At 36.1% G+C, this 11,052-nt stretch overlaps 2 protein-coding genes across 2 annotated transcripts; both read right to left on the bottom strand.

Moving 5' to 3' along the window:
• On the bottom strand, positions 1 to 5,914 carry LOC143018596 (DNA polymerase iota-like). Its single transcript, XM_076174098.1, has 2 exons — positions 5,822 to 5,914; positions 1 to 4,682 (listed from the first exon to the last, which is right to left on the bottom strand). Exon 2 carries the CDS (start codon positions 4,675 to 4,677, stop codon positions 2,569 to 2,571), a length of 2,109 nt encoding a protein of 702 aa, XP_076030213.1. The 5' UTR covers positions 4,678 to 4,682; positions 5,822 to 5,914; the 3' UTR covers positions 1 to 2,568.
• LOC143018597 (ribosomal RNA processing protein 36 homolog) lies at positions 5,893 to 10,799 on the bottom strand. Its single transcript, XM_076174099.1, has 2 exons — positions 9,719 to 10,799; positions 5,893 to 5,909 (listed from the first exon to the last, which is right to left on the bottom strand). Exon 1 carries the CDS (start codon positions 10,473 to 10,475, stop codon positions 9,720 to 9,722), a length of 756 nt encoding a protein of 251 aa, XP_076030214.1. The 5' UTR covers positions 10,476 to 10,799; the 3' UTR covers positions 5,893 to 5,909; position 9,719.
• Positions 10,800 to 11,052: the final 253 nt, after the last annotated feature.

Genomic DNA, 11,052 nt, shown 5'->3' with positions numbered 1-11,052 from the left:
GATTTACTAGGCAATGAAAATAAGGATCCAATTTTCATGGATATATGTAGAGGAGCTTTTGAAGTTGCTCTCACAGAATATATATAGTTTCTTTTTCTCTACACACACATTGGAACAAAGAAAACAATTTAACAAAATCTTTCTACTGTTTTGAAAAAAATAGACAATAAAAAACATACTCTACAGATTTTATTTCAGCTACAACAATGCGATTTTATTGAGTTTAGGGGGCATCACACCTGCAAAGGAATTCCTGTGACACATAACATGGTTTCTCCCCACACCTCTTGCCACAATACACATAACATCTTAAGTGATGCTTGTTGTAGTGATGCCCTATGAGAGGTTCATTGTCATAGCTGTTAGACTACACTGATATTCCTATTATCATATGCATATAGGTATTCAAGAGAATAAAAAAGCATATAAAGGGCAGCAACCAAACTAGTTCTCAGTCTGGCAGATAAATTGTATGAGAGACTAAATGCACTGGGTCTATCAACTTTGAAAGGTCAAAGAGAAAGAGGTGATATGATTATAGTATTCAGGTCACTAAAGGGGATGGACTACAATGACAGAAGAGATCACATGATTAGGGACAGGAGGGCCTTAAGAAGTTATGAAAACAAATTACAAAAGACAACATAACAAAAGGATATGAAGAAGTGCATTTTCCAAATAATATATAGATACTTTGAACAGCTTAGATGATATAGCCCAAGTTGGAACAATACATGAATTCAGATCTAATTATGAAAATTGGGAATTATAAATATAAATTAAGTTGGAATTGTACATAAGTACAGTATATGAAAGAACAAAGAGCAAGCTCGAATAATGAATATAAATTTCTAATTGGTATTCACTAACAAGAACTTTGAGTGGGAGAGGGATGAGGTTAAATTAGATATCTTAAAACATCACAGTAGTAGTACATGAAGTGAGTAGACCTCTAGAGACCTTGGAACAAAGAAAAGCCACATGGGCAGATGGAATCTCAAATTAGATACTAAAAAATGTACCAACTGATTACTCCCTGGAAGAAGGGAAGGTGCCTCTGGACTGGAAATCAACCAGTGTAGAGTCAATCTATACAAGAGGAAGGAGATCCCACTGAATTATAGACTGGTTCAACATGTATGTTGTTGTCTTGTTGCATTGCCTTTTACCTGAGTGGTGGGCATAGGTCAGGGATGGTCCTTTATCCTCAAGGAGCTAATAAAAGGAACAACAAATAGGTTTTGGATGAGTGTGGGAAGTGTGAAGGGTGGGTATATGCTTTGATTTGGCAACTACCCCTTATATGGGGGAAAGGGCCTTTTGGTGTATGTTTTAGGATTTGTTAGAGAATCCCAAAGGATCATCTGGTGGCCCCCTCACTTTGAATGTAATAGTAACTTCAGGTCACAGGTTCGAACAGGAATTTTTTAATGTTTTAGATGAAGGATTCAAGAAAGTTATTCATACTGCATTTGAGTGACCTTTCTAGGGGTGGCGCTGCAGTCTCATTAGGGTAAGGGATTATGTCTGAGGCACAATTCCTGGCCTCTTATCCCACTATAGAGCAACTGTTGGACATGTATTTTTGCCCATGTGGGTTTTCACTAGGGGATTCCATCTTCTGCCCACCACCATTATACACCACCACTGGAGGACTCTTTAGTTTTAGGTAGAAGAATGAAATTGTTTAATACTGATATACAGTCAGTCTCAGTCACTCTTTTATTCTAAGTTATCCCAGATAGGCGGTGGTCCAGGGAAGTACTGCATTTGAGGTGTGGCAGCAGTTGTTATTCCTCCTCCAGATGTCCTGTTCCTAAGTCTCCCATTGTGACCCTGCTTTCCTCTTCTTAGGAGATGAATTGAAGAGGATTGCAGGATCTTTAAAAATGAGATTTATGACAGGTACAGAATACCTCTTAAACCTTCACATTCCACAGGATGTACATACATAAAGCAGGATCCCTAGTCCCATCACTTTTTTTTTTTTCCCTCTCTACCACAGGGGATCAGGTGGGTACATGCCTTGGCTGGCTAACCCCCTTGAAAGGGGGAAGAGTCATTTGGTATATAGATACAAATACATACAAGATATCTGGGTCAGTTAACCTCCAGTTCTCTGGGCAAAAATGACTATAGGGTAAACATAGCATCTTTGCCATTAAATTTCATCCTATCTAGCTGAATACACAACATGTTATATAAAACCTGAGGACATTTAATATGATGTACTATAAACACGGCAAAGGAAACATGGACTGGAAGTGAAGCATTTATTCCTGACGTTTCTTCTATTGACTTTCTCAAAGTCAATAGACAAAACGTCAGGAATAAACACTTCACTTCCAGTCCATGTTTCCTTTGCCATGTTTATACAACTTGTTCACATGGATTTTCATGATGTACTATGTAGTAACCAATGTAACAAACGAGTACTGGGACTTCATTACATGCTTTGGAGTTCATTAAATAATTGTGAAGTGATAATGAGTATTGCTAAAAAATTAATGTACTTTTTATTATATAAACAAGACTTAATAAAATACTAAAACTATTCAAGAGTGTAGTCTACAACCTTCTCCTTTCAACATATGACAAAAGTGTATTATTTTTCTGTACATCACCACTAACCCTTTTCTCTTTTACCTGCAACATCTTTCTTTCTGTTAAAATCTCCCTTTGAATGTTAGCTGGAAGACTATTAAAAACATCCATATCTAATCCTTCTGTCATGCTTCTACTTGTGGAAGCTACATCAGGATTACTGCATTTATTTTGCAAAACTAGATTTTTCTTTTCTTCCTCATATTTGTTTTTATTCTGTGGCAAATTACTAACTTTAAAAAATGAATCAATACTCTTCTGAGATTTAATAGGGCTAGTACATTTTCTCTGCCTACTATTTGTCTTTGTACTGCCTTTATTTTGAACATGGTTATCATGTGCACATTGTGACTTGATTACTGGTTGGTCATTAGAATCGATTCCATTTCTAAGGATTTCTTTCTGTATATCTGGAGGTAGTGAATTAAAGACCTCAAGGTCTATGCTATTGGGTAACATAGATCTGCCACCCATCTTTTCTTGAGGTAATGCTTCTGAATGTACTATCTTACTGCTGCTTGAATTCAGTGTATGTGATCCCTCAGGCACATCAAGTAATTCATTACTAGCTTGACTAAAGTCTTCACTATCATCTGAAAACTCATCATTATCCTCAATAAAATTATCTTCACAAAACAAATTCTCTTCATGAATGAAACTTGGTAGTTGCTTTCTCTTTTTAGACAGAGATACTTCACTACTAGGACCTTCCTGATCCATTTTCAAAGGAACAACAGTACTGCATTCCTTGTTAGAATGATTTTCAATGCATTCATCTTCCTTATTTGTACTATCACTTCCAGTAATTGCATCTTCATTCCTAGAACGCTTAGCAAAAAAATGTGTAATAGAACTCATTCCTACAGCTTGTTCAATGAATTTCACAAAACCTACACCAACAAGGGTTAAATGAAAAGGCTTTGATGGATCTACCATCCTTAGAAATTGCTTCATAGCAATATCCACCAGACCTGCAACAAGTTTTTCATCTTTTGGGTTAATGCCACCATTCCATATTGATGGTGGAATTGTTACTTGTTTGGTTTCCCTGTGTCCAAATCTCTTCTCTGTATCATATTTCCTCACTGTTACTTTCATACCGCATGGCTTGCGTCCATCTTCCTGCAGGAGCTTCAGTAGTCTTATTACTAGAGTATGGTATCTAATGCGTACATCTACAACTGAGCACACTTTTTTAAAACCATCTTCAAGGCCTAAGCTGAGTGGCTTGCCACTTTGACGTACAAAGCTTTCATCAATTCCAAAGCTCAACCTTTTTAGTCTTTGTGCAGTTTCTTGATCAAATTTCTGAAGAATTACAGATAATTCACATTTCTGGAGATCCAAAATAGTTGAAATACCTACAGATTCAAGTGTTTTTGACATTGTACTCCCAATACTTGGTATGGACTTTGCAGAGCCCAAAGACAACATAAGTTCTGAAACCTGCCATGGGTATATGGCTGTTTGGTCATTAGGCTTGTGGTATCCTGAAACAAGTTTAGCCAGTAATTTGTTATGTGCAATACCAGCACAACAAGTTATTCCTGTGGCTTCTAAAATTTTTTGTCGCATTTCACAGGCAATATGACTCCCTATAATTATTCTTTTATAACAACCACAACCACAAAGATCAGCATTCTGACACTCATAGGTACCAGAGTCCTTATCACCATATACATGTCCAGCTGAATTCACAGTATCACATTCATATGTGCTTATTAGTTCTGTAACATCCACAAAGTTTTCATCCAATCCTAATCTCTCAACAACTGGTGTAAAAGTCTGTAACACAGCTGATATTTCCTTTGAGAAGTGTCGGTAATTGGATAAGTCTGAACCGTCGACTACAACTAACTCTGGTAATACTTTGACAGCATCTTTTAGCCACATTGACTTCTTGACACCCATACCTCTGGCAACATAATTACAAGTGACCATTAGATTCTTTTGCTGGATACCCAATGGCTTATCTTTCAGGCTTGGATCCAGTACCATCTCCACCTGTGCATAGAAGCAGTCCACATCCACATGCACAATGGTCCTTTCGTGAGAATCCAATTGAGGGTCCATTTTGCCTGAAAATTTTAAATATTTACTTAGCATAATGAATATTAAATGTAACCTAAGTTCTTTTGTTTATTTGTTTCTTAACTGCAGTAATTTCCTCAATAGGGAACACAGGCTACTCATTCCTTTGTGAAGGGAAAAGAAACTTGATTATATGCATCCCCCAATAGAGGAGGCTATGGTGTTCCTTATATTCTCTATATTTATATTCCTTTCCAGAATGTCTGAGGATGTGAATACAATAATGAACCTTCATATGTAGATAAACTGATGATAACTGGTCAATGCCATCAATACAAAAATGTTGTAAAGAACATACAAATATACATGCATACATATACCAAAGGGTTTCCCCCCTTATAAGGGAGGTAGCCAAAAAAACAAAGGCATATAAACCCCTCCCACCCATTCCATCCCTAACATACTCCACTCCCCTCTACCCTATTCTCTCCCTCTTATCTTGGCACCTCCTGAACTGGAACAGTGAGGAACATAAAACAGGATGTTAGGATTCCTTAGAAATCCTCACTGACAATCCTCATCCCATATAACCATGAAACATCAGAAGATCTAACAGTCAGTCTGAATGGACAGCACCTACCACTATATAAAAGTCCCATTATACTGAGGCCCACATAAAATACATACAGTATTCAATTCCCACACAAAAAAAATCACAATGAAAACCAGAAACTGCATACACTCAAAGGTCACAAGCATAAACTTTAGACAACACAAAAAAGGTTTCAACTATCTATAAATAGTTCATTCAAACCACATTCAACTACATGAGAGAGAGAGAGAGAGAGAGAGAGAGAGAGAGAGAGAGAGAGAGAGAGAGAGAGAGAGAGAGAGAGAGATAGAGATAGAGAGAGAGAGAGAGGGGGGGTGAAATCCAAAATTTTATCAATCAAACAAGAAATAGAGGAAAATTTGTTAAAGTTGAAAAAGACTGAGTGTCCAGTCTGTAGAATGAATATGAACATCTCATGGGTGAACAGTGGGACAATGATATTCTATGACATGCATCTTGTATTACCAACACTCATGAATTGGTATCAATCAAAATATTGTGTTGCACATGAAAATAATATTGACTTCATGAAACTGCTAATTGGTACCACATAAAAAAAATCCTAGTACTTACTGCATCACTTCCAGGAGCAGATGATAAACTTGATATTCAGTTGATGAATAGCCATGAAAATGCCCTACCATTTGGCTCTTTGCTGAAACTGCCCTGAGTAAAATACAAACAATAAACATGCAAAATATTACATGGAGTCCTAACTCTTATGACATTAATAAAATTGAGGAACATAGTACTGACTCAATGAATGATACATATATAATTTCCTTTTGATTCATCTTATTGGACCCCTGCAATCCTAAGATAGCTGACAAAGGCCACTAATCTGTACCAGAGATCTCTTTGTGAAGAAAATGTACTGTTGACTGGGCTGTTTGTACAAGGGGCAGTGAAAAATTATGTCTTTTGTGCTTCCTGTACATTGTAAACATCTCAGGAATGTAGTTTGGGTAAAGTTTGATTTTTTTTTTGCTGACATCATCTTAAGCCCTTTTGTTCCCAAGAAGTACCATACCACTGAATTAAATACCTGGCTTTAGCCAGAATAAAACAAATACCTTAACATATCAATCAATGAATATGTTATCCCAGATCACTCTAGCATAAGATACACATCACCCAGGTAAATAGCAACAGCCAGTGATCAATCAATTAATTCATTGCCCCTGGTCTCTCTTGTACAAGACTTGCAGCCTCCAGGAAACCAGCAATAGCCTCCAAACAGAACCACAAGTCACTTAGGGAAAATATGAATATTATACATATATATATATATACATATATACAGCCAATGAACTGGCTCACAAGTCATTCAAGAAAGAAATACTGTGTTGCTGTCTGGATATGGGGCTGGGAGAGTGTAAGATGAGATGTTCAGCATCTCATTTGGAATGGTTACATCTTGGACAATTTATTTCTACAGACAAGACTATTCTCTGTTGGCATTGTTTTAAGAGGGGTGGAGGGTGGTAGCTTTGGCTAACTATCACCCTGCATCCCACTAAATCTTCCTTATAAGGGGGAAGCCTTTTGATGTACAGATAGAAGATATAAATGTTGAAATAAAGGAAATGTTAAAACTTGAATTGCTGGATGTAAAAAAGACACAACTTAACAGAATCACATACTATATAAAAATACAGGGAGCAATTGGCATCAATCCATAAAGGAAGTAGAGTTACTACTGAATTACAGAACAATGTCTCTGACTAATGTGGTAGTGATATTATGTGAGAATTGTGAAAGTTTATTGGGTGAAATAACTTTTAAAATTTTATTGGGAATGATAAATGTGCTGCAAGAGAAAGAAGGTTGGGTGGATTATGTGTACTTGGATTTTGAGGTTTGAGGTCTCTGACAAAGTCCCTCACATAGGTTCAAAGTGAGTTGTTCATTGGCTTGTATTTACTTAATTGTAGTATACAAGAAAGAGGTCATGCTCACGGTATCCTGTCTCACATTCTCCAATTATCATATTTCATCTTGAATTCAAGTATGGTTCCAGCTTGTGTGGGAGGGTGTACAACAAGACAGCAGCAGGGGGAATCTTTTCATTCTGGAAGGGCTGTTGCTCCATCCCTTCAATAATGGTTTGATTTTTTTTTTTTTTTTTTCTAACCCATCCCCATGTGAGGTGAGCAGAGCAGATCTTCAAAAAAGGACAGCTCAGCTGCATGGGTGGCTGGCACTGTTCTCCTTTAATTAGTGGTAAAAAAATTCTTACTTCTTTATGAATGTTCAAAGTAAATGCCATTTCAGACATCCTTTTGATCTTTTGTTACATATCAATTTCTTCTAATTAGGAGAATTTAAAATACATCTTATCATTTCCATCAGAGCCATTTTAATCAACAAGTTAGATCTGTTCCTTATTCAATTATATTACGATGCTGATAACAATTCTTCCAATAAATTATAGTATCCCACTACAAACAGGTTGATCTAAAAGCCATCATGTTATTATAACAACAATTGTTATCCTGAGTTTCATTAACTGAACACCTGCCACCCAACAGTGGCTGGTAATGGTTCTCAGGCCCTCCCACAGACCTCTAATAGAAACAAACATTGGGATGCTATTATCATAAGATTATCATTTGTTGTATAACTTAAGAAAATAAGAATCACATCTGAACACTACCACTAACACTGTGTGGGGTTTATGTGACTACTGGAGACAAGTCATTCTAAAGATCATTACAAATTCCTCATCAAATTCCAATACAACAGTATATAATTCAATTTTTACTTTATCAATTCTTTTCATTTAACATTCAATAATGGTTACTGGCAACAGTCCTTAGGCCCATACATAGATTTCTCTGGGAGACACATTTGGTTATCATTTGTGTAGTATTAATGGAGCATTGTTCCATTTCTGTTAACATCTTTGAGGAAGAGGATGAGGAATTTCTGTTATCAGCTTTTCTTGTGGGAGGAAGTGAAGGAAACTAATTATAACTAATAATTAGAAAAGGGCACTTTATCTATCTTTGTGGCATCTTTTTGGCAGCAATGGGGTTAATACAATGCTGACATGCACACATCTCATGCTTCAAGCTTGGCAAACTTGAACTATTCACAAGCTATTTATATTTGTCAAGAACAGCAAATTTCACAATTGCTTTGAATTTAAAACCATAAAAGATTATACATGCTACCTCACTTTACATTCAACTATTATAGTTAAGTAATCACTAAGTTTTATCTCTTGTTAAGTCTTTTGAAAGAAATAAATATGTTTACTGCTATAATTCTCACCACTGTAGGGAGTGTGGGCATTTCTTGAACACAAACCCTCAACTTGAAAAAAAGGAAAAATTACCTAGATACATCCTGTAACTGCATGAAAATGACAACATAAATAGAGTCAAGTCAAAGGTTTCTTCCAGAAAGATCTATGAATGGGACTACAGTCATTGCCAGCTACTGTGGGCTTTGGGATTCCAGTCAGCAAAACTTGAGGCAACAATTGATACTGTAGCACCACAATTTTTTAATTCATTCATAGATATATAAATAACAGCAATACCTTATACTGCAATCATTATCCAAGAGAAAACAACAGCTATAATCAAGACAAAAGACAATGTAAAAAATATAGTTTTAAGCATCACGTCACTGCACTCAGAAAAATTACATACTATATTTTGTATGTATAAAATTGTTACATTTTCCTTCCTGCTTGCTGCTTACAATTTTTACTTCTTTACAGCTCTGTAGAGGTTTATTTCTTCACATGAAATTTATCACATAAAAAAAAAATGTCCTAAATAATGTTAGTCCCTTCATGGTTATTGCCTGCATTAGATTTTATCAATCAATACATTAGTGACTTTCTCGGCACCTTACAGAAGTCACACAACATTCTATTGTGACTGGAGACTAATCAACACTTACAGAAGAATACTTATCAGTTTTAACTTCTACTATCCCTCTTTTAAATCTCTACAACCTTTATGACCCCATTTCTGATGTGATACTGCTTTTATGAGTGCAAGGATATCAATAAAAAAAAACAATGTTTATAACAAAACACAAAGTATTTGTTGTGAGTAGCAAGTAACACCTGGATAAATCTATACATGTGCCAAAATATGGTGAAATAATAACCAAATAATAAACTTTATATTTCTATTCCAATCACATCATTCAACCTAGTTTACCCAAAGACCTAAGGGTGGTTAAGTCTAGGTCATAAGGGGCCCAACAACCTAGAAAATGGTCAAATTATTATTATATAAGTTACATATAAAGCGCAGACTGGAAGCACCTAAATGGTGCCAGAATTGAATAGGACACATTTAGATGAGCATCAAAGAGAACTTGTCAAAAATAGAGTACTCTCAGGAACATATAACATCCCTGAATATATACTTTCAATGGTTAACTTTTGGCTCTGTAATATTTTATGGTACAGTACATAGTTGCATGCCTTGCAAGCAGAAAATTTACCTCAAAGTAACCCTTGTTGCTTCCTTTCTTTCTTTCTAATTTTCCTCTCCTGCTTCTCCATATATTTATCAAGTTTATTTGTCTTCTTCAAATTTTCATACTGCTCTGCTTTCATCTTCATTTTCCTCTCACTTGCAGAAACAAAATATGGTTTATTGCCTTGCCTAAGTGCTTCAATCTGCTTCTCCCGCTCTTGGCGTCGTAGTGCTTCTTGTTTATCCTTAGCAGCCTGTTCACGTTCTTGATTATCCATACGTTGTATAGTTTCCTTAAGTTTCTTGATACGATCTGGATCACCTTCTTCCTTTAATTCTTTCTTTAAAACTTCCTTTTCTTTCTGTCTAGTATCACGTAAAAATGAATAATTGTTCTTCCATATTTTGAGCTGCAAATTACCTGATAAATCATCAAAGCGTGGGTCTCTCTTGATTTTCCGCTGTGTATACTTCCCAGGTTCTAATCCTTTCATAAGTGGAGCAGCTCTTCGTATCATTGGTACTTCCCGTGGACGATTCTTGTTGGCCCTCTTCAATTTCCGTTTTTCTGACTTTTCAGTGCTTGAGGAAGTTCCACTGCTGTCCAGTACTTTCTTTTTAAAAGCTTTGGTTCCTATTTCCTCCTGAAGCTGAAGTAGTTGCTCCATGGACATCTTTGAATAGTCTCTCTCCTTTTCTGAAGCTGATTCTTCTTCAGATTCTGACTCTCTTTCCTCTTCAGATTCACTAGAATCATCATAATTAATTTCCTTATCCATCATACTGTCATATGCACTACCTTTCTTCTTGCTGAAGCTAGGTTGACACTCCTTTCCTTACTAGCTTCCCTCTTTATTTTCCTGGTATCTCCAAACTTATGAGAATTGGGCGCCGATGCTGCAGTTCCTGTCAGTATTCACCATACACCTAAAAAATGCACAAACTAGAGGTGATGCCAGGAAACTACTCACACTGATTTTTTTTTCAGTTTAATGAGTTTTGGACCACATTCAATCCAATACTTGTACACCTCCACCTACAGTTTGTACCGAATAGAAACATAAACATGTGTATTTGTTTACATCGAGTTTTACTGTAAAGATGAAAATATCTGATATACATGTATGTATGTAAGTATGTATGTATGTATACACGAAATATGTATCAATCATACAAACCATGTTACTTACCTTGACCTTTTCACATAATTGTTCACATCCCAAATTTCCCTCGATAAACCTTCGTCGCACGTATCATTATTCCTTGTTTCTGTCATTTACGTAACATATTCTGATCTGATTCGAAAGAATCGGACACTTACTGAAGTTTGGATGAGTGACATGCGTCTGTCTGAATAAT

The sequence above is a fragment of the Oratosquilla oratoria genome, chromosome 35, assembly GCF_046742065.1.
Source record: "Oratosquilla oratoria isolate Oo_2021 chromosome 35, ASM4674206v1, whole genome shotgun sequence".
NCBI classification, from domain to species: Eukaryota; Metazoa; Arthropoda; class Malacostraca; order Stomatopoda; family Squillidae; genus Oratosquilla; species Oratosquilla oratoria.
Note: the sequence above shows the minus strand (reverse complement) of the source record. Positions and strands in the feature narration are given on the sequence as shown.